Here is a 25,601-nt window from a genome sequence, read left to right as displayed (position 1 = left end):
CAAAGTAAGATCTACAAAATGTTAATGTGACCAAATTTGTCAATTGACCCCATAAGGAGTTATTGTCCTTTAATGACAATTTTACACATTTTGTTCATCATATTAGCTAACTTTTAGTCTGCAGGGATGATTCCACTATATAGTTTAGGGCCGCTCAGCGGCCCTTAAATTGGTCAGCGGCCCCAAAAAAATGTATGTGAATATAAATTCCCAATTCAGAAAAATAAAATAAAAATTGGTATTTCCGAAAAAGTTTCCGTCACTGATAACGGCAACTATATTTTTTCATAGTTTGTCGTCAAAACGTAGTAAAATCCGGATATCATAAGAATGTTGACTAAGATCGCATTTTATTAACAACGATTTAATTATGTCAACATGAGGTAAACAATTTTAGCAGCCGGATTCAATTGGTTAAAATATTATGGCAGTATTTGATCTCATATGAGTAGATCGCTCAGCAGGTTGGTCAAAAACATGCTTTTTGACAAAACGGGTGTCAAAGCAGACCTCGACAAAGAGCAAATTCAAATTTTTGTATAACAGTGATGAATAAATTTTAATGGGCGCAGATCTCGTAAAAGCAGATCGCCCGTTATGTTTTTGTTGAAAATAATGTTGATGATAGACCATTCATGAAATGAGCCCCCCCCTCTCCCTGAAATACGATGTCATCATTATGGAACTGTTTCAAAAGATATAAAAATGATCCAAATAATTTTAAAGTTCACTGCTTTAAATATCTTATCATTTAAAGTAATAAACTTTTGTAATTGCTTTTCTTAATTCGACAATTGGCCAGTTCAATCTGAAATCCATTTTAAAATCAAGGTAAGTTTATACAGATGATCTGTTGAAAAAAATACCCAATGGATGATTTTTAGCTCACCTGGCCCGAAGGGCCAAGTGAGCTTTTCCCATCACTTGGCGTCCGTCGTCGTCCGTCGTCGTCGTCGTCCGTCGTCGTTAACTTTTACAAAAATCTTCTCCTCTGAAACTACTGGGCCAAATGAAACCAAACTTTGCCACAATCATCATTGGGGTATCTAGTTTAAAAAATGTGTGACGTGACCCGCCAAACCAAACAAGATGGCCGCCATGGCTAAAAATAGAACATAGGGGTAAAATGCAGTTTTTGGCTTATAACTCAAAAACCAAAGCATTTAGAGCAAATCTGACATGGGATAAAAATGTTTATCAGGTCAAGATCTATCTGCCCTGAAATTTTCAGATGAATCGGTCGATTGGTTGTTGGGTTGCTGCCCCTGAATTGGTAATTTTGAGGAAATTTGGCTGTTTTTGGTTATTATCTTGAATATTATTATAGATAGAGATAAACTGGAAACAGCAATAATGTTCAGCAAAGTAAGATCTACAAATAAGTCAACATGACCGAAATGGTCAGTTTACCCGTTTAGGAGTTATTGCCCTTTATAGTCAATTTTTAACCATTTTTAGTAAATTAAAGTTATCTTTTACAAAAATCTTCTCCTCTGAAACTACTGGGCCAAATTAAACCAAACTCGGCCACAATCATCTTTGGGGTATCTTGTTTAAAAAATGTGTGGCGTGACCTGGTCAACCAACCAAGATGGCTGCCATGGCTAAAAATAGAACATAGGGGTAAAATGCTGTTTTTGGCTTATAACTCTAAAACCAAAGCATTTTGAGGAAATCTGACATGGGATAAAAATGTTTATCAGGTCAAGATCTATCTGCTCTGAAATTTTCAGATGAATCAGTCAACCTGTTGTTGGGTTGCTGCCCCTGAATTGGTAATTTTGAGGAAATTTTGCTGTTTTTGGTTATTATCTTGAATATTATTATAGATAGAGATAAACTGTAAACATCAATAATGTTCAGCAAAGTTAGATTTACAAATAAGTCAGCATGACCGAAATGGTCAGTTGACCCCTTTAGGAGTTATTGCCCTTTATAGTCAATTTTTAACCATTTTTTCATAAATCTAAGTAATATTTTACAAAATCTCCACTAAAACTACTAGGCCACAAACATCTTTGGGGTATCTAGTTTGAAAAATGTGTCTGATGACCTGGCCATTTAACCAAGATGGCCGACACGGCTAAAAATAGAACATAGGGGTAAAATGCAGTTTTTGGCTTATAACTATGAAACCAAAGCATTTAGAGCAAATCTGACAAGAAGTTAAATTGTTAATCAAGTCAATATCTATCTGCCCTGAATTTTTCAGATGAATTGGACAACTGGTTGTTGGGTTGCTGCCCTCCAATTGGAAATTTTTAAAGAAATTTTGCCGTTTTTATTTATCTTGAATACTATTATAGATAGATATAAACTGTAAACAGCAAAAATGTTCAGCAAAGTAAGATCTACAAATAAGTCAAAATGACCTAAATGGTCAATTGACCCCTTAAGGAGTTGTTGCCCTTTATAGTCATTTTTTATCAATTTTCATTAATTTGGTAAATTTATGTAAATTTTTACCAAATATAGTTCTCTGTTACTAATGGGCAAAGTTCATTATAAATATAATTGTAAGAAGCAGAATCGTTCAGTAAAGTAAGAACTTCAAACACATCACCATCACCAAAATACAATTTTGTCATGAATCCATTTGTGTCCTTTGTTTAATATGCACATAGACCAAGGTGAGCGACACAGGCTCTTTAGAGCCTCTAGTTTTTTCAGTGGTTAATATTGCAGCCGTTTTGCTATATAATCTAACCTCAAGATATATCATAAACTTTATAAGATATTTCATATAATTTATAAGATATTTCATATAATTTATAAGATATCTTATATAATTTTCTAAATATGATACTAGTATAATGAGTATCCAATTAACTATATAAGATATCTTATATGAAAAATATTTATAAGATATTTCATATACTTTATAAGATATCTTATAAAGTTTTAAAACTTTATTAAGTATATAAGATATCTTATTAAATATATAAGATATCTATTAAATATATAAGATATCTCATATAATATATAAGATAGCTTTTAAAAATGAATTATATAAGATATCTCATATATTTATATTAAATGAGATCTCTTATATATTATATACGATATCTTATATATTATGAGATAATTTGAAATTCGAATAAATAGCTAAACGGCTGGCCATTAGGTTTATGTTAGCTGATATATATGATTTTGTAAGAGGCCTCGTTTACCAAAGTTAAGATGATTGTGCATCATGTGCAATGATACTTATGTATTACAACTTCCCTGGTCTCAATCCAATAACTTCTTCAATCAGTGTACACATGTACAGGTGAAACTAAATATACATTTTCCGTTTTTACAGGAAAATGATATTATTTCGTCTAAGATTGTATCGGCATAAAAAAATCCCAATTGGGATAAAAATTCCCAATTTGATATTCAAGGGACCCATTTGAAAACACTTGGAATCATCCCTGAGTCTTATAAAAAACCTTCTCCTCTGAAACTAGTGTACCAAATTCAACTAAACATAAACTGAATTATCATTAGGATGTCTTAAATAAACTAAAATAAGCTAAAAATGTTTATAGGTTATGGAATTCCTTTTCGCAATATTTGATGTTTAAATAATGGCTGGAAAGGCTTTCTCTAACCGGGCGGACTTTTATCTTATTTTTAGCATTAGTATTATTTGGGTCTGAAATCATAAGAAAGGAAATATACAATCTGCTTAAATTTTGTTAATGACCTTTTATAAGCTATTTGAAGATTTCTATGAAAAGAAAAGTGGGTGTTATGGGGCAAAATATTTAACCCTGTATCTTAGGGAAAAACCCAAGGAGTCCAAACATTTGACAAATATTTCCAAAACCTCACCTAAGTACATCCTTAATTGAAACGTGAATTTCTGTTTATTGAACATTTTTGGAGTTATCCGTTTGGAAAAATTGACCCTCAAAATATGAATAAAATTAGTTTTAAAATGCTAAACATCTTTTGCAGTCATGTTAGCTGCTCTGCATAATTTGGATCACTTCACAGACTTTGTATTGGGATACCCATTGTATCTGCAAGATATTTTAAAAAGTTCTAAGGTATACATCATATAAATACTAATACATATTTTATTATCAAACATATTTTGCTTTCAGGCATGGAAGGCAAATTACAATCAAAGAGCCTTGCTGCTCAGGATATTATGCCTAGATCATTCAAAAGACAAAAAATGTTCAATGTCACAGTCCAGTACAATTGAAAGTGTAACATTTTTTTCCAAAGAAAAGGAACAGTCTGAGGCTTCATATCTGATTTATGATTGTTATAACTCCTTCCATCAACTATCCTTGGATAATTTTTATAAATATATAGACAGTTTTTTAAAATCGTTTGAGAATTCTGAAATAAGTGAGGATTATTGGAAGGAGATTGTTAACTGCTTGGAACTCTTTGACTATAAGTATGAAAAAATTGAGGGAGTAGAATTCTGGTCATCTGAAAAAAGTCCAAAGACTGATGAGGACTTGGTAGAAGCATTTGGAAAGATGTCTTTAGGTAACAGATATTATTAATTTAGTTTTGTTTTTAAGATGGTTGGGGTTCTTAGGTCGGATGTCAACAATTGGTTTCCAGACAATAACTGAAAAAATATACATCTGATTCACATTATTCGAACAATATTCAATAATGATTCATTTTTTGGGAAAAGACAGAAGTCTATTTCCTTACACTGCAGCTCAGGTGGATTTTGCTTTTTCCACTTGCCCACTGTGGGCAGCCCACCTGTGCCTACTCTAGCTATATTCTCTTTGTTTAAAAAATATTAAATACAAATGCTTATCTGCTTATTATACAGGAATAATATATAGGAATCACCCTGTCCGTCCGTCTGTCTGTCTGTCTGTCTGTCTGTCCATATGTCTTGTATGCGCAACTCCTCCTTAACCGATTGACCAATATTGACAAAACTTTATACAGTTGTAGTACACCACCTGAGAATGTGCATAAGGTAAAGATATTTCTGGTCTGAATTATTTCAAGGGAGACAATTGAATTTACTTAGTTTTAATATAGCAATAAATGGCAACAGGTCTTGTAAGCCCAACTACACTTTAATTGATCAATTAATATTGATGAAACTTTTACACAGTTGTTGTACACAACATTAGGATGGGCAGGAAGGAGGATATATCTGGTCAGATTTTTTTTCAAGGGAGATAATTGAACTAAGTTTGTTTAAATATCACAATATGTGGCAATAGGTCTTATAAACACAACTCCTCCTAAAATGACTAGAAATATTAATGAAACTATGCACAATTGCAGTACATGACCAGAGAATGTGCATTACGTAAGATATTCTTGGTATGGAGTATTTAAAGTGAGATAATGACCTTATTTATCTAAATAAAGTTATTTTACTGTTTTTCACACACTAAATTAAAAAATGCAGAGAGATAACTTTTAATCATTATTATTTATTTTAAAGTATATTCCTTTTATTAGCACACCTGGCCCGAAGGGCCAAGTGAGCTTTTCTCATCACTTGGCGTCCGGCGTCGTCCGGCATCTGGCGTCGTTAACTTTTACAAAAATCTTCTCCTCTGAAACTGCTGGGCCAAATTAAACCAAACTTGGCCACAATCATCATTTGGGTATTTAGTTTAAAAATTGTGTCCGGTGACCCGCCCAGCCAACCAAGATGGCCGCCATGGCTAAAAATAGAACATAGGGGTAAAATGCAGTTTTTGGCTTATAACTCCAAAACCAAAGCATTAAGAGCAAATCTGACATGGCGTAAACATTGGTAATCAGGTCAAGATCTATCTGCCCTGAAATTTTCAGATGAATCAGAAAACCCATTGTTGGGTTGCTGCCCCTGAATTAGTAATTTTAAGGAAATTTTGCTGTTTTTTGGTTATTATCTTGAATATTATCATAGATAGAGATAAACTGTAAAAAGCAATAATGTTCAGCAAAGTTAGATTTACAAATAAGTCAACTTGACCAAAATGGTCAGTTGACCCGTTTAGGAGTAATTGCCCTTTATAGTCAATTTTTTACCATTTTTCGTAAATCTTAGTTATGTTTTACAAAAATCTTCTCCTCTGAAACTGCTGGGCCAAATTTAACCAAACTTGGCCACAATCATCATTGGGGTATCTAGTTTAAAAATTGTGTCCGGTGACCCGCCCAACCAACCAAGATGGCCGCCATGGCTAAAAATAAAACATAGGGGTAAAATGCAGTTTTTGGCTTATAACTCAAAAACCAAAGCATTTAAATTAGAGGAAATCTGACATGGTGTTAAATTGTTCATCAGGTTAAGATCTATCTGCCCTGAAATTTTCAGATAAATTGGACAACCCATTGTTGGGTTGCTGCCCCTGAATTAGTAATTTTAAGGAAATTTTGCTGTTTTTGGTTATTATCTTGAATATTTTTATAGATAGAGATAAACTGTAAACAGCAATAATGTTCAGCAAAGTAAGATTTACAAATAAGTCAACATGACCGAAATGGTCAGTTGACCCATTTAGGAGTTATTGCCCTTTATAGTCAATTGTTAACCATTTTTCGTTAATCTTTGTAATGCTTTACAAAAATCTTCTCCTCTGAAACTACTGGGCCAAGTTAATTATAGGTAGAGATAATTGTAAGCAGCTAGAATGTTCAGTAAATTAAGATGTACAAACACATCACCATCACCAAAACACAATTTTTGTCATGAATCAATCTGCGTCCTTTGTTTAATATTCACAATGACCAAGGTGAGCGACACAGGCTCTTTAGAGCCTCTAGTTTAAAGTCATTAAGGCCATAGTTATTATAGTTTTAGTTTTACGAAATTTTTTGACAAAACCAATGGGTAGGAGGATGAAAAAACTAAAAAAAAAACCTGCTGCTGCTGCTGATTTTTTAGCTCACCTGTCCCAAAGGGCCAAGTGAGCTTTTCTCATCACTTTGCGTCCAGCATCCGTCGTCTCCCGTCATCGTCCTGCGTCCGGCGTTAACTTTTACAAAAATCTTCTCCTCTGAAACTACTGGGCCAAATTAAACCAAACTTGGCCACAATCATCATTGATGTATCTAGTTTAAAATGTGTGTTTTTTACCCGGCCAACCAACCAGGGTTATAACTCAAAAACCAAAGCATTTAGAGCAAATCTGACATGGGGTAAAATTGTTTATTAGGTCAAGATCTTTCTACCCTGAAATTTTCAGATGAATCAGATAACCCATTGTTGGGTTGCTGCCCCTAAATTGGTAATTTTAAGGAAATTTTACTGTTTTTGGTTATTATCTTGAGTATTATTATAGATGGAGATAAATTGTAAACAGCAATAATGTTCAGCAAAGTAAGATTTACAAATAAGTCAACATGACCAAAATTGTCAGTTGACCCCTTTAGGAGTTATTGCCCTTTATAGTAAATTGTTAACCTTTTTTCGTAAATCTATATGATCTTTTACAAAAATCTTCTCCTCTGAAACTACTGAGCCAAATTAATCCAAACTTAGCCACAATCATCATTGATGTATCTAGTTTAAAATGTGTGTTTTGTTACCCGGCCAACCAACCAAGATGGCCGCAATGGCTAAAAATAGAACATAGGGGTAAAATGCAGTTTTTGGCTTATAACTCAAAAACAAGAGCATTTAGAGCAAATCTGACAATGGGTAAAAAATTTTATCTGGTCAAAATCTATCTGCCCTGAAATTTTTTGATGAATCGGACAACTCGTTGTTAGGTTGCTGGCCCTAAATTGGTAATTTTAAGGAAATTTTGCTGTTTTGGGTTATTATCCTGAATATTATTATAGATAGAGATAAACTGTAAACAGCAATAATGTACAGCAATTTAAGACTCAAAAATAAGTCAAAATAAATGGTCAATCGACCCCCTAAGAAGTTATTGTCCTTTATTATCAATTTTTAACAATTTGCATAAAATTTGTAAATTTTTTCTAACATTTTCCACTGAAACTACACGGACAAGTTCATTATAGATAGAGATAATTGTAAGCCGCAAGAATGTTCAGTAAAGTAAGAATGTACAAACACATCACAATCACCTAAACACAATTTTGTCATGAACTCTCTGCTTCCTTTGTTTAATTCACATATATCAAGGTGAGCGACACAGGCTCTTTAGAGCCTCTAGTTTTAATACCAACCATCAATATCAATTTTTTTTTTTATTTCACCAGGAGATTTTCTCCTAGTGTAACAACTATTTTTTTTTATCTTGACAAGGTTTGAATTGAAAATCAATGAACAACTTACTTAAGGGCAAAGTCAAAATAAATGCATATATTGCAATATTTATCAACCATACTGATAATTTTATTGGATAATTTGATTTCAAATGATGTGGCTTGATGTGTAGAATATTCCTTCAAAATTTCTTTGGAAAATCTCAAGTATTAAAAAAATTATGTTAAAAAAAGATGCCAAAATTGTCAGGAGTGCAACGCTTTTTTGTGACATTTTGAAAAAATACTTTTTTTTCAAGACACAGCAAATTGTTTTAAGGAGTGATATGCCATAAATTCTTATTTTTTTTGAAAACTGTTATATCTTAGTAATGAATTTAGCTCAAAATGAAGCTTTTCCATTGAACCGTTTTGATACAGATGTGTTTTGAAAAAATGTTGTGCCATGTCAGGAGTGCAACACAAAAATTAGTACTACTGAGGAATAGAATGAATTTTGCTCAAATGACATACACCTAAACATAAACAACAGTCAATACTGTTAAAAAAATATGTCCTTTCTAGAATAAATAGTTTATTTACCTGATTATTGATGTAAATAATGTGTGAAAGTCAAGTAAATAAGGCCTCCCTATGAGTGTCAGGAGTGCAACTTTGAAGTTTAAAGACTCACACTTAAAAAATGCAAAAGCAAATATATGGTTCTGTTTTATTTTTCAAAAGATACTATACTAGATACAAGATTGCACCCAAAGAATAGTCTGATAGACAAGGAATTTTTCTTTAAGAACCATTTCTTTGATGTCAGGAGTGCAACACTTTTAAAATGACATTTTCTTGGGCTTACATTTTACGATAATCTGACCTCCTAGTGACTTATTTGCATCTAAACATGTTTTCTAACTATTTAGACTACATGTATGAGGTATAATAAATTCTTAAAGGTAGGTTTCAAAGCAGGACTTAGATCCAAGAACTGTTTTTTGTCACAGGCAAACATATTTTAATGCTAAATATTCAAATAATTTTCAAATTATGGAAGGAAATTGTCTTAAACTTTGTCATTTGATTAGGAAATAACCATATTTCATTTTACAAGTTTTAGAATGGTTTCATGTAACTCTTATTAAATTATTATAATTGTTATAACAAACTAATAATTGTGTTGCACTCCTGACATGGATTTACCATAACAAACCAATTATCACATTTTGAGTTCAATTTTAAGACGGCCAACCTGTCAGTGAATAAAAGATGGGAAAGATGGTTGTGAAACTAAACTTTAGAGTAATATCAGACAGGCTAAGTGCATACAAATTTAACAACAACTTCAACTTAGAGGAGTAGAAAATTGAAAAAAACATTGAAATAAGATCCTAATTTGAGGGACAATCTGGACAAATATAAACAAAGAAAGAATAAAGAAAACAAAACAATGTAACACTTAATTCAAAAGACTTTGACCAGAATTAAAACACATATGGGAAAAGGAAAACAAAACAGAGAAAGTGGCAACAACAGAGAAGAAGAAAATTGGCACAAACTGAAAAAGTTGCAAACCAACAGAAAATTGTCCAGTCATGTAGCAAAAGTACAGATGCACTAACAATACCTAGAGAAATCAGAAAGAGAAGTCAAAGAAAAAGACAGTATCTGCCTGACCATTCTAAATCTTGTGCTAAAACAATTGAGCACATCATATCCACAGCTATACCAAAGTGGTTGTCAGAGTTAATGAGAACTGATGGCAGCTGTGTACAAGAAATGGATGAGTCTTAAATATGTTGAAGTATAAACAAAGATGAGGAACTCCTTAAATATCTGAAAACTGTTGAAAAGAAACTGACATTTTCAAAGAGTGTCTTAGTTCTAAGTCTTTTTAGGTAGCATCTATTCTTTTTGAAAAGGCCAGTTTCTTTTCAAGTTTCCAGATCTATTAAGGTTATCTCAACTTTGTTTCCATGTCAGCACCATTCAATTTCTAGAACACTTCTATCAGTACTGATAAGCTCTTACAACTACCTAGGTTTAGCTGTGGCTATGATGTATTCAATTGTTTAAGCGAAGATTTGGGTTTGTCAGGACAAATTTTGCCTTTGCTTAGTCTTCTTTCTGATTTCTCTAGATGATGTTTCTGTACCTGTACTTATACTTATCGACTGGACATTTTTCTGTGGGTTAAGATTTTTTTTGGGCTTGTGTAAATTTAATTTTCTCTTCTGTTGCCAATCTCTTTGTGTTTTTTTCTCTCCATTTTTTATATCTATGTTTTTGTTTTTATGTTAAGGTCTTTGTTATAAAGTTTAACATTTATTGTTCTTTCTTTGGTTATATAATGTCTCGTGTGTCTTGGAGGTGGATCTTCTTTCAGTTTTTTCTCAATTTTCTGCTCATCAAAGTTATAGTTGACGTTGACTTTAATGGTGTGTTTTGATCCCATAGTCTGTCTGATTTTATTCTTAAATAACATGAATAAGTTAAGTAAGTTTAGTTTCATCAACTATCTGTTCCATCTTTTATTTATTTTAAGGTTGGATAAGCAAGATGAACTCAAAATTTGCGAAACTTTCTAAGATAAAAAATATTGAATATGTGCAAAAACCTTTTGTTGTGGTAAATTCATGTCAGGAGTTCAACAAAATTAACTGTTTATTATTACAGTTATAATGAATTAATTAGTATTTCATGAAACCATTATAAAACTTTTGAAACTGAAATATGGTTATTTCTCATAAAAATGCACAGTTTATGAGAATCAGCTTCCAAAATTCTATAATTATATAAATCATCATTCAAGAATTTTTGATTGGGACAAATCTATTTAAATAAATAAATTTATAAGTCCTGCTTTGAAATTCTAAAAGAACATGTTTGTTATACAGGATTGACTTTTGTTTATTTTTAGGTGTGAGCTATTTAAGCAAAAATCATTCTATTCCTCAGAAATATTATTTATTGTGTTGCACTCCTGACATGGCACAACTTTTTTTTCAAAACGCATCTGTATCAAACAGTTCAATGGATAAGCTTCATTCTGAGATGAAAGCATCCCTAAGACATACTAGTTATAATATATATAAGAATATATGAACATATCATCATATTACAAGTTTCTGTGTCTTTCAAATAAAACTCTTATCAAGAAAAAGTGTTGCACTCCTGACAATTTTGGCATCTTTTTTAATGTAATTTTTCTACTGCTTGAAATTTTCCAAAGATATTTAGCAGGATTATTCTACACATCAAGCCACAACATTCAGCCCATTTTACCATTGCAATCACTGACATTTAAAAAATATAGTAGTGAAATGTGATGAGGTGTGAATTTATGTATACAATAAGTGATATGTATTATATAGCTAAAAAAAATATTGTTTAAATGAAAATAAAATGTCAAATCTGAAAGGCATAAATGTATATAAACACTTAATCTAGAAATCATGGTATGTTTTGATGATGTATAAACTATTTTGTTATGATATATATTGAATGTCAGGAGTGCAACAAGATAGGGGAAATAAAGTACCTTATATAGGTAATAATTATAAAAAAAAATATGAGTTCTGAAAATTTTTGAACATTGCAGATCTCTTTTTAAGCTGTCAAACAACAATTCTGATGAATATTTAATGGAATTAAGCTCATAGTTTGGTAACTTACCCTCAATTGTATAAGAACGTATAAAAAAAATCAATTTAAATATGGTCTGAAGTGCATAAGGTGCATAAGGTAAAACAGAAATTACAAATTTAGGTCTCTAAACCAGCAATGATGAAAAAATTAAAAAAAATCATGAGCATTTTGTTCTAGTTTCTGTATTTTAGTTCCATGTATAAAATGTCAGGAGTGCAACAGAAACAGGGGAAATTGGATGTATTTTCTGTTTGATGTATTTTCTGTTTGATACATCTTTTTTATTAAAAGATTTATCTATCATTTTTTTTCGTTAGTGAATTTAAAAAAGGGTTAATTTTGATAAGGAGAAGGTTTTTTATCAACTTATTGATGATTTATTTTTTAATAAAAACTTTTTCAATCAACTTTAAATGAATTGATACAAAAAATAGCCAAAATCATTAAAAAAAATTATAATCAAAGATGAGATTATTAATTTTTGCATTAAAAGTCATGTTTGGATTTCTGCAATCAAATGAGGCGAAAAAAAAATGAATATTTGATAGTATTTGTTTGAAATCATATTCCCAAAAGGTATACTTAATTTATTTTTTTTCAATTGTGTTATGTCAATAAAGTTTCAGAACTTTTTTGTTTCTTTATACTTTTTTATATCCTTTTGGATTTATTAACTTAAATGTATATATATCAAGATACTGTAAAAGAAAATGGTCTAAAACAATGTTGAAATTTGACCAAAAAAAATAAATCTGGACCATTTTTTTTTGACTTTGCCCTTAATCACTAATAGCATAAATTTAGATTCTTTCATGCAGCTATGAACTAAAATTTATTTATTTTTTGCATGAAAAACACTGGGTCGGAGGAGAAAAAAAAAATAAAAATCAACATTTTTAATTTTATTTTTTTTCCTATTTTGCAAAAATTAGGGTAGGAGGGTTCGTAAAACTAAAAATAAAAAAACTACGTCCTAATAGTGGTGACATTTTCATTTTGTGTCAGAAACCTATGCTGTGTTAAATATTTAATCACAATCCAAATTCAGAGATGTCTCAAGCTTGCCTTAAATATGGAATTGGGGTATCCTTAGTGAGTTTACTCACAGTTTTACGCAAAACTCTCATATGCTAAATACTATCCACACTAATCTGTAACCACTCTTGTTTCAATTGAATGTATTTGCAAGTCTTTTGATAAAACAAAAGAAAGTTGGTCCAAATTCAGGGTCCAAAATTAAACTTTGTTTGATTTCATCAAAAATTGAATAATTGGGGTCTTTGATATGCCAAATCTAACTGTGTATGTAGTTGTGTGGGTGTTGCACTGTTTGACGCATTACGAATTTCCGTATGTGTTGCAATGTGGCTCATTGCCATATATGGCACTCGATAGATGGCACTCTCATTAGAATTTAAAATTTGGGAATTCCAATATCGGCACTTGTGCATAAGTTGTGGACGACAAAGCAAGTGTATGCTTAATTTTTGGTCCAGTTTGGTCCTGTTTTCAAATTGGTCTTCATAAAGTCCAGAGTCCAACATTAAACTAAGTCAAGTTTGATTTTAACAAAAATTGAATTCTTGGAGTTGTTTGATATGCTAAATCTTAACATGTACTTAGATTTTTTATTGTGGGTTGTATTGCGCAACAGCATGAAATCTTCAATTGAAAATAAATTCAAATCATTTAACCAATTTCAAGTTCTTTAACTACATTTATTCTGTGACAGAAAACTATCATGTGTCAAATATTTAATTAAAATCCAAATTCAGCCTCTATCAAGCTTGAATATTGTGTCCTTATTTGCCCAAACTGATCAGGATTGGACCTCTGTGGTCGTATCCAGCTGGGTCTGTCCATTAAGCCATGACATAAAATGGGACATCAGTTATATTTTAGAATGTGACACAGGTTGAGAAAAAAAAAATTGATTCAGAAAAAGGATATACCAAAGCATCCAGAAAAATATAACAGAAGATAGTTTGACTATTACAAAATTGATTTTGAACGCCTTCTTTTACCAATAAACATTTGTAACATATGTGACATGTCAAATATCCATTTTTAAAAGAAATATTTATGAAATCTTCTACACTTTGAAAGCTGAGTCAACAATGATGAGAAACAAAAGTAGATGTCATTTAAATTAAAACAATTAGCCAAATGAAGATGGGCAATGATTTTTTTTTCACTTCTTCATTATAGCTAATAGCATATGTGACAGATATTTTGGCAGTTGCTTTATTATTTGTAAAAAAATCCTCTCAAAAGTATTGCCATAAAGGAACAATTTTTATTTTATAAATATAATGGAAATTATATTTGTAACACAGGTTTAATGAAATTATGAAGGAAAAAGAAAAAAAAAAGCCATTTTTCCCCAACATATGTGACTTGACATTTTGACATCTTGTATAACATATGTGACTTTTTACAACATTTATGTTTATCTTTTGATTTTCTACTTCAAGTTAATTGAAAAACTAAGTAATTAAGTTTGGATATTTATCCTAAGATTTTTATGCCCCACCTATGCTAGTAGAGGGGCATTATGTTTTCTGGTCTGTGCGTCCGTTCGTCCATCCGTCCGTCCGTTCGTTCGTCCGTCTGTCCCGTGTCAGGTTAAAGTTTTTGGTCAAGGTAGTTTTTGATGAAGTTGAAGTCCAATTAACTTGAAACTTAGTACACATGTGCCCTATGATATGATCTTTCTAATTTAAATGCTTAATTAGAGTTTTGACCCCAATTTCACGGTCCACTGAACATGTAAAATGATAATGCGAGTGGGGCATCTGTGTACTATGGACACATTCTTGTTAGTTTTGCAATTCAATATGATATGCATATTTATGATTTATAATCTAGTACTGTAAACCAACTTATTTTCGCGAGCGATTTAATTTCGCGACTTTCACGAGTAGAAAAATAACGCGAATATAAATCGTCGCGAATATGTCAATCTTTGACCTTACCTTAATAAACTTCATCAAGTAAATTAGAAAATCGCGAAATTAAATAGCCGCAAAGTGGTCAAGAAAGGGTAAAATGCGAAATAAAGTATCCGCGAAAAATAAGTTGGTTTACAGTATTTAATATCACAATATTTATGATGTTCTACTTCCATTCTGTAATATTATAAGAGACCCCATTCTAAATCTAATAAATTATACACAAATAGGACATATCAATGCAAATGAAACACAATGTACATGATATAAGAATGTGGTAATTGGAGGAGCATTTTCCTGCTATGAACTAATGTACTTTCAATATTGTCAACAGTGTAAGAAACTTATTGAGAAACTAATCTTGTAGCAAACATTTTGATCTGTATATAAGAGAGTCAGAATATACGAAAGGGAGATTCAAACTCATAAGCCAAAAACAAACTGACAATGACATGTCAAAACACTAAAGAAGTTAAAAAAACAAAACAAAAGTCTAAAAAACAAAACATAAAAAAACTAAAGACATGACGAATTTTGGAATCTGAAATCATCTTTTTTGTCGTAAAGTTTAGTTCTCAACTGACCTTCAATGTCAATGTCCATATGTGTCTGTCCCTGTTGTCATTTGTTGCTGTTTATCATATTTTTTTTTTTATACCCCCGCTTTGAAAAAGGGGGGTATACTGTTTTACCTCTGTCTGTCAGTCAGTCTGTCCATCCGTCCATCCGTTCGTCCTTCCGTCCCATAAATATTTTCGTTGCATTTTTCTCAGGAACTACATTTCAAGGATTTCTGAAATTTGGTTTCAAGGTTTATTTGAGTGAGCTATACCGTGTGATGCATTTTCAGATTCATCACTCAACAACTTCCTGTTTAACGAACACTTACATCATTTTACACATCACTCAACAACTTCCTGTTTACCGAACACTTACATCATTTTACACATGATAGCCAAGTTGAAAATTTTGGTCACATTTTTCACAGGAACTATACATTACAAGGATTTCTGAAATTTGGTTTCAAGGTTTATATGAGTGAGCTATACAGTGTGATTCGTTTTCAGATTCATCACTTAACAACTTCCTGTTTAACGAACACTTACATCATTTTACACATGATAGCCAAGTTGAAAATTTTCGTCACATTTTTCTCAGGAACTACAGTTACATTACAAGGATTTCTAAAAAATTATCATTTTGGGGTCCTTTGCAACTTGCCGTGTGGTGTTGGAGCCAAAGGGTGAACTAAAATTGCTATTAACTTCAACATCAGTTGATCTCAGGCCTCACGGTCATAAAACTTTCGAGCATGATTTTTGTACTCAGACTCGAAAATCAACCAATTAAATTGCTGGATTTCATGTTTCGAGCATGATTTTTGTGCTCCGAGCACTGAGCAAAGTTTTATGGCTTGAAGGCCTGGTGGAGAGTTGTCATATCTGCAATCGTACCACATCTTATTTTTCTATGGCAACAAACGGTCTGTTTAAATAATTTTATTAGTCCCCTACTTAGTCCCCTACCAACATGGCCCTTGGACTTAGAAAAATCACATAGGTAATCAGTTTTCCTTCCTTTTTTCATCATGCTTTAAGATATTGGTTTGATATTTGGTATATATAGTACAACCATGACAAGTTACAGATCAAGTTCTAATTTTGTTCCGGTTGGATGATTTTTTGCAGAGTTATGGCCCTTGGACTTAGAAAAATCACATAAGTAATCAGTTTTCCGCACTTTTTTGAACCATGTTTCAAGATATTGACTTCATATTTGCCATATAGTTTAACCATGACAAGTTATAAATCAAGTTTAAATTTTGTTACGGTCTGATGATTTTTTGCAGAGTTATGGTCCTTGGAAAAATTCACTCAAATAATTGGTTTTCCACATTTTGTTTTTTAGCTCACCTTTCCTAAAAGGAAATGTGAGCTTTTGCCATCACTTGGCATCCGTCGTCGTCGTCGTCCGTCGTAAACTATTTGAAAGATCTTCTCCTCTGAAACTACAGAACCAATTCCAACCAAACTTGAGCTGAATGATCCTTAGGGTATCTAGAATAAAGTTTGTGTTTTATTTTCCATTTCGTCAAAAAACATGGCCGCCATGGCAAAAAATAGAACATATGGGTAAAATGCAGTTTTTGGCTTATATCTCTTTAACTAAAGCATTAAGAGCAAATCTGACGGAGTAAAAATGTTCATTACTCACGACATTAGGTCAAGATCTATCAGCGCTGAAATTTTCAGATGAATTGAAAAACAAATTGTTGGGTTGCTGCCACTTAATGAAATTTTGCAGTTTTTGGTCATTATCTTGAATATTATTATAGATAAAGATAAACTGTAAACAGCAAAAATGATCAGCAAAGTAAGATCTACAAATTAGTTAATATAACCAAAATTGTCAATTGACCCCTTAAGGAGTTATTGTCCTTTAATGACAATTTTACATAATTTGTTCATCATATTTGCTAACTTAAAAAAATCTTCTCTGATGAAACTACTGAACCAATTTAACCAAACTTCAACTAAATGATCAGTAGGGTGTCTAAAATAAAGTTTGTGGTTTATTTTTTATTTTGTCAAAAAACATGGCCGTCATGGCTAAAAATAAAACTTAGGGGTAAAATGCAGTTTTTCGCTTATATCTCAAAAACTAAAGCATTTAGAGCAAATCTGACATGGGTAATAATGTTCATTAGGTCAAGATCTAACAGTGCTGAAATTTTCAGATGAATTGAAAAACCCATTGTTGGGTTGCTTCCACTTAATTGGTAATTTAAAGGAAATTTTGCAGTTTTTGGTCATTATCTTGAATATTATTATAGATAAAGATAAACTGTAAACAGCAAAAATGATCAGCAGAGTAAGATCTACAAATAAGTTAATATGACCAAAATTGTCAATTGACCCCTTAAGGTATTAGGTCCAAGGACACAGTTATCGTCCTTTGGTTTTCGTTGTCTACGAATATAGTCCCTAGTGTAAAAAGTGTATAACTTGCATGTCTTATTTGATACACTTTCCCAATTTATTTCTTGATATTAAATGCATGAAATATCAAGTAGAGGGATGTTATTACATGTAAAAAAAAATTCGGGGCTGAATCTTTATGTTAAGAAGTAAATTGGTCCAGTTCTAAAAGGTCAAATTTTAGCACGTCTGAAGCTGTCAAACTGAATTTAACACCCCTTAACACAGAATTGTCAATATTTTGAGTTAGAGCTGGTAGAAGTTTCTATAATTTTGATATTATTTGTCTCATTGGTAGTACACTGCACTGTAAAAATCTTTTTGAGAAAGAGCAGGTGCCATTTTTTTAATTTGAATTTATTGTCTAAAAGAAATGCACTACGAAATAACTGTGTTCTCGGGCCAGGAGTTATTGCCCTTTAACATGTTTAAAGACATTTTTCACAATTTTTTTTTTTGTTGGCTTACTTTAAAAAATCTTTTCCTTTGAAACTGCTGAATAAATTTCAGCCAAACTCAGGCTGAGTTTCAGAGTATCTAGTATAAATTTTATATTTATTTCCTTGTACATCAAGAAACATAGCCTGTATGACTAAAATAGAACATAAAGGTAAAATGCATTTTTTTGCTTTTGAAGAAGATATGATCAGTTTCAAGAATATTTATATATTAAATTGAAAAGCCAAAATAATCATTGATGAAAGATTTAAGCAAAAAAATTAAGGTGAGCGATTCAGGCTCTTGAGAGCCTTTTGTTTTGCAAAGTAATGGTCCTTGGAATTTGATTTTTGTGAACAATGAATTTTAACTGGTAGGGGACTATGTATTGCCATGCAATACTCTCAGAATGCTGGATACTATCCATGCTGGTCTGTGTCCACACTTGTTGTTTATCAATAACATGTGTGATTATTGACAACATCACATATGCCCATTGCTTCTAGTTTCATGAATAAGTTTATAATAACATCAAGATTCAATAACGTTTTTTAATTTAATTATAATGAACCAAAGAAATAAATATTTCTATTTGTAAGTACCATCGGGATATGATAAGCTTCAAATGTTCATACATGATTGTTGACAGCACCATCATCACATATGTTACTATTAAGTGATAACAATTTAAATACATGATTTTCGGTACTGATTGAAATTCCAAGTTACAGATGAGAAATCTTCACCAAGTTAAAAAAATAATTCTAAAAAGAATTTTCTGCATGTATCCCAAAGTGGCAGTAACATGCAATCTAAAACAATTGTGATGTTTGACTTTCAATATTATGGTCAAGAATCACAAAAGAAAAAATGTCAAACAGTCAAATCACAAATGTGCACATATCCTAATGAGGTCCTTGTGGTCTTATCATACTTTGGTATTTGGTAACAGACGTATATTCTCTGTTTTCAAGAACTATATTTTTAAAGGATATCAAAACAGGTATAAGACAATTTATTCTCGATTTCATGTTCATTTGTGATACATTGTTCATATGTTATAATGCTGTGAAGTGTTGACGGACAAAGTACAATTGGCAAATCTCGGCAGATTCCTCTACCCTACGTTATCATAATTGTATATAACAATGCAGTGATGCTGACTTTCAATATAAGCAATTGTCCTTAATAATGACTCCTGTAAACAACGGATAACAATGAAAGTGAAATGCACATTTGTTATCCTTAATGTTGACGGACATTTAAAAGAAGTTTTTTTCTTTCTTTTTTTCTCTCATAGAAGAATTAACAGGGGCAATATAATCCAAATATGAATAGGTCAACTATAAAGGTCCTTGTTTTCATATACATTAACTTTCAACTGACAGCTGTTACAATGTATATGCATTACAAATATTTTTCTGTAAATATAAATTTGACGGACAGTAATCACAAATGAACTGCATATTAAAACATTAAAAATCACCCATTTTCACCAATTAAATTCACAAAACAAGTAGTTTACGACAAAAAACACACTATTAAGAACTAGCTGAAATGAATAAAAACCATTCACTTTATATTTTTTCAACATATTTTTAATCTTTTACTTGGTGATGTATAATTTGTCCCATTTTAAAAGGGCAAAAATGAGGCTTTTTTGAAATATAATCTTTATTAAAAAAAAAGTTGACAGCCTATCAAAATATAATTATTCATACTATCTGTTCATTATATAATCAACATGTTTGCCCATTTTGCAGCATTCAATTGCTTCTTACAAAAAAATATTATATGTTTTCCCTGCTATACCACTAAAGCACTGTGTAAATGGACTGACCCAGCTGCGCTCGGCAAAGCACATTTTTATTTTTCAACAAGCAACTTGTTTTTCTCATCTATCCATATAAACTTACAGCAAGTTTTTCCCCTACCTGTAAGGTCCATATTACCCCATGTACAAGTCAGGGAAGGAGGATATTTGGTCAGTGGATACATCTTAGGTATTAACCAACTGGATGATTATATCAGTACCAAAATAAGGTGACCTTGCCCTACTTTTTTGTTATAACACGCTTTGCAAAGAAAGGGAGCAGTGGTGGGAGGGGATTAAAGCTGTTGTTTACTACTCCTCCATTTCATGCATTTCTTTATTATATATATTTTCAGAACAAACAGCATATGTATCAGCATTTGTGCAAGCATTACGGACTGATATGAAGAACGGCCATGCTAAAATGTGGATAGATAAATTGATAAAAATCCTTTTGAAATGTGTCGGTGCTGATGGGTCAGCTGACATAAGTGGTTTTGCTCCAGTTCAGTATGACAACACCAACACTGTCATGGAAATTGTTTTTGGTGATTTAGATAATTCAATTACTCAGATGGAGTATAATGCAGAACCCTATTTTAGCAGTTCATTCAGTAATTCTTCATCTTCAGTAAGCAGCCTTTCATCTTTAAATCTCGAATCAACAAGATTAACTGAAGCAGCTGATTTAGCACCAGAAGTACATCCTGTACATTTATCACAACCACACAAGAAAGTTGTGCCAGATTTTTGTGTTGCCCTTCCAGCCTTTCCTGGTATGTTCCCATTAGTATTTGAACTGAAACCTGTCTATCAGGAGTCACATGGACTTGTTGAAAACATTCAACAAATGTTGTCTAAACTGTTCTTCCAAGATATTGTTTTTGGCATTGTTGTCTCACCTACATCATTTCAACTATCAGTTATTATAAAAAAGGATAAAGACCTTCATTTTGCAAGTACACCCAGTATGACATTTAGAGGTATTCAGAATCCACCAAAACTTGATTTGAAAGAGTTAAATACAATGTGTACATTCATATTCAGAGTCTTAAAATGGGCCAGGAAATCAAAATGCATAATCAAAACCAAAGACAGCTGTGAGTTGGAGAAAAAAATCTGAAAAGTCACTATGAAAACTTAAAGTCATATGAAACGAGTTGTAAAAAAAAAAGTTGAACATGATTTTTTTAACTAAATAGTAAGTTTATAGTATAAAACTTTTATCCATACACTTGTTTTTGTGAAAACTCTTATATTTCAATGTAAAACTTCATGAAATGAACGGCTTCTGAATTATTTACTTCCAGTGAGTAATTGTTCCGAGATTCACCGAATGCTTTTCGGTATGCATGATTTCTCGTAAACAATGTGAAAGCCGTTACTGCGCAAGTAAAATTGAAAGTGAAAGTAGATAAATCAACACAGCTTAATTGTCACACTAATAAAGCACGTGATTTTTTAGCACGCTTTTGTCAATTGTTTGTCAATATTAACATGTCGGAGAACATCGGAAGGTTTTCTCAGACTTTAATAAGCAAAGAGGGTTTCCATATAAAATCAACGAACACATTATTTTGTTTGTAAATTACACGTTACAGACTCAATATAAAAAGTGAAAATATATTACAAAGGTCTTAGTTTAGTGTATGTGCATGTATTGGACGAATAATTTAGTGAACATAATTTTTTCCACCAACTCGTTTCATATGACTTTAAGGTAGATGAGATGTATAGATTTTTCTGAAACTTCTTTAAAAGACCTCTGGGTCAATTTCTTTCAACTTTAAAAATCTGGGGGTCACTGGTCTTTAATAATACATTGAAATTAATAGAAATAACAGTTTTTTATATGGGTTTATTCTATATATATAGGGGAGAACTTATTTTTTCTAATTGAGAAATATTAGATGACAGAATTTGTTTAACTTCAAGGGGGGAATAATTTCAAAATATCAAATACAAATGGAGAGTTACAGGCCTTTTTTTCTTGACAAATTAAAATAAATATGATTTTTCCTATCAAATTCAATTTAATTACGTGGGGTATTTTCCATTGATTTTAGAATTATTTTTTTTTTTCGAAAGCTTAAAATATGCTAAACAACACTTATTTAAAAAAAGAAGAATCAATAAATTTCAAGAATAAAATATTCTGTTTCATTTTAATTATTATCATAAAATATTTCTAAACAAATTTTTTTTCAACATGCGCAGCAGAGATGCTCAGAAATAAACATCCCATCTACCTTAATTAATCACTGATGCCTTACACAGATATTTGTTTTTCAGTTGTGACACAAGCAGTTGATAACAACATTCTGTTATCTACTTGTTGTGTGCAAGGTAAGGGGGGAACCTCTAGTTAGGTTCGATGGACTTTCACTAAGTTTAACATCTGAGGTCTGATTTCAGCTTTTAATTGATGAAGAATCATGTAAAATGGTACAGGGATGTATCTTGGGATGTCCTATCCTTCCTACATTAACCTAGTATATTTTGAAAATCATATCCTTCCTTGCATGATTGTCCATTGTAAACTTCTTTAAAAATCCACGCACTGGCAGGATTTTTAGGAAACTTGGTTCTGATGTTCCTAGGGGTACATGTATCTAGTTTGATTCTTCAAAAAGATGGCAGCCATATGCTTTTTGGACAAAACAGTAAACTCAAACACGCCCAACTTTCAAAAGGTCTACCTGACTTTTAATTGCGATAAAATATTTAGGATTTTTTTTCTAAATATTGACGCAGGGGGCAGAAGGGAAATTTAAGCTTTCAATAGATACATCTTTTATCTTTTCATGGATTTTTTTCGGCGAAATTTAAGGGTATGGATTTTTTTTATCCACTTGTTTGTGTACCTACTCTAATCGGCCTTTTTACTGAAATTCGTCTTTAATCTATAAGTTATGAAATATCTTTTTAATCTGGACTCTTATATTGATAAAAACAAATAAATAAGACGAAAAAAATCTTCAATTATGCAATTACAATTAACTTTTAACAGCCATAGAAACAGTCATAAACAATCTCGAGACCATTTTAACTTCTCTAGTCAAGAGTACCATTTCTTTTGTTTAATTTCAACTGGGTTTCCGACTGAAAAGGAATTTTTTTTCTTAATTTTTTTTTAAATTTTTTTTTTACAATTTGTTTTGCTATTTCTTTGTTTTTAGTCTGAAAACAGATTGAATAAGAACAAAGTAGTAAAAAATAATTTGGGGGATGGGTGTCAACTTTTTTCTTCAAGATTTTCGAAAATTTCTATTTAGGGGAAATTTTTTTTCGGGGGAGGGGATTATTTAATTTTTCTCAATTAATTTTGCTAATTCTTTGTGTATAGTCTGAAAACAAATTTATTTAGTATTACGCAACAACACAGTCTATTGCACAACAGCAGGGGCGTATATAGTCCTTGACAACAGTAAGAAATCTTCAATTGAACTTTATTTTAAATCATTTAACCAATTTCAAGATCTTTGACTACATGTACATTAAGTAATTAAATAAGAATATTTACAAAGAATTAGCAAAATAAATTGAGAAAAATAAAATACGCCCCCCCCCCTTTTCCCTGAAAAAAAGAATTCCCCAAATGGAAATTTTCGATAAATTTTGAAGTAGAAAAAAGTTCACACCCATCCCCCAAATGATTTAACCAATTTCAAGATCTTTGACTACATGTACATTTATTCTTTGTCAGAAACCTTAAAAATGTCAAATATTTTAATACAATCCAAATTCAGACCGGTATCATGCTTTAATATTGTGTCCATTTTTGCCCCAACTGTTCAGAGTTGGAACTCTACAGTCATACCCAGCTGCGCTCGGCGAAGCACATTTTTTATGACATTCCGTTATTCTGTTTTGAACTTATGTTATTTAAAAAGAGGGGGGGGGGGGGGGTAAATGCTAAACGTGATAACCTAAGGATTTAACATGTCCTTCAGTCCATTGAATATCTTCAGCTGTATGTATTTTTAATTAAACACTTATTGTTTAATGTATATTTACTTGTATTTGTTCTGTATTTTTTCACTAATATGTATTCTTTGAAATTGATAATAAAGTTGCTACTGTTTTGATTTAAACAAATCTTAAAAACTGTATTTTTCTTGATCTTTTCCTCCTTTACTCCGTCCATCATTCCGTCATTCTGTCATTCCATCTTTCTGCCATTCTGTGTGTCCGTCCAAAAGACCTTGCATATTAAACTTTCGTCTAAGATTTCTTGGCTTCTATGAAAGGGAATGGTTATATTTAATCCAAGCTTGATCATGTTGAGTTGTAACATGTAAATTTTAAGGTTTGCAGTGCAGCCACTTCCTGTTAGCCGATAGTTTGAAATTAAACCATTCAATGTACCAGGAAATTTTTCGTCAAAGTTTTCTTGGCTTCTATGAAAGGGAATGATTTTATATTTGGTCCAGAGCTTGATCATGTTGAGTTGTAATGTGTAAGCAGTTTTTATACGACCGAAAATTTTGAAAAAATTTTCGTCGTATATTGCTATCACGTTGGCGTCGTCGTCGTCGTCGTCGTCGTCATCGTCGTTGTCGTCCGAATACTTTTAGTTTTCGCACTCTAACTTCAGTAAAAGTGAATAGAAATCTATGAAATTTTAACACAAGGTTTATGACCATAAAAGGAAGGCTGGTATTGATTTTTGGAGTTTTGGTCCCAACATTTTAGGAATAAGGGGCCAAAAAGGGCCCAAATAAGCATTTTCTTGGTTTTCGCACTATAACTTTAGTTTTAGTTAATAGAAATGTATGAAATTTTGACACAAGGTTTATGACCACAAAAGAAAGGTTGGGATTGATTTTGGGAGTTTTGGTTTCAACAGTTTAGGAATTAGGGGCCAAAAAGGGGCCCAAATAAGCATTATTCTTGGTTTTCACACAATAACTTTAGTTAAAGTAAATAGAAATCAATGAAATTTAAACACAAGGTTTATGACTATAAAAGAAAGGTTGATATTGATTTTGGGAGTTTTGGTCCCAACAGTTAAGGAAAAAGGGGCCCAAAGGGTCCAAAATTAAACTTTGTTTGATTTCATCAAAATTGAATAATTGGGGTTCTTTAATATGCCGCATCTAACTGTATGTAGATTCTTAATTTTTTGTCCCGTTTTCAAATTGGTCTACATTAAGGTCCAAAGGGTCCAAAATTAAACTTAGTTTGATTTTAACAAAAATTGAAACCTTGGGGTTCTTTGATATGCTGAATCTAAAAATGTACTTAGATTTTTGATTATTGGCCCAGTTTTCAAGTTGGCCCAAATCGGGGTCCAAAATTAAACATTGTTTGATTTCATCAAAAATTGAATAATTGGGGTTCTTTGATATGCCAAATCTAACTGTGTATGTAGATTCTTAATATTTGGTCCAGTTTTAAAATTGGTCTAAATTAAAGTGCAAAGGGTCCAAAATTAAACTAAGTTTGATTTTAACAAAAAATAAATTCTCGGGCCTCTTTGATATGCTGAATCTAAACATGTACTTAGATTTTTGATTTTGGGTCCAGTTTTCAAGTTTGTCCAAATCAGGATCTAAAATTATTATATTAAGTATTGTGCAATAGCAAGTCTTTTCAATTGCACAGTATTGTGCAATGGCAAGAAATATCTAA

General features: G+C 31.6%; 1 protein-coding gene across 2 annotated transcripts in view; it reads left to right on the top strand.

Annotated features, from left to right (window-relative positions):
- The window catches only part of LOC134695408 (uncharacterized), a 42,123-nt gene extending 18,875 nt beyond the window's left edge, over nt 1-23,248 (top strand). For both annotated transcript variants that reach the window (XM_063556646.1, XM_063556647.1), the window contains exons 2-3: nt 4,095-4,494; nt 20,324-23,248. In XM_063556646.1, the coding sequence (XP_063412716.1) occupies nt 4,095-4,494; nt 20,324-21,090 (1,167 nt within the window). In that variant the 3' untranslated portion in view covers nt 21,091-23,248. The remainder of the gene's footprint in view (nt 1-4,094; nt 4,495-20,323) is intronic.
- Nucleotides 23,249-25,601: the final 2,353 nt, after the last annotated feature.

Source organism: Mytilus trossulus, chromosome 13 (assembly GCF_036588685.1).
Source record: "Mytilus trossulus isolate FHL-02 chromosome 13, PNRI_Mtr1.1.1.hap1, whole genome shotgun sequence".
In the NCBI taxonomy this organism is placed as follows: domain Eukaryota; kingdom Metazoa; phylum Mollusca; class Bivalvia; order Mytilida; family Mytilidae; genus Mytilus; species Mytilus trossulus.
This window is presented reverse-complemented; position numbering and strand designations above follow the sequence as displayed.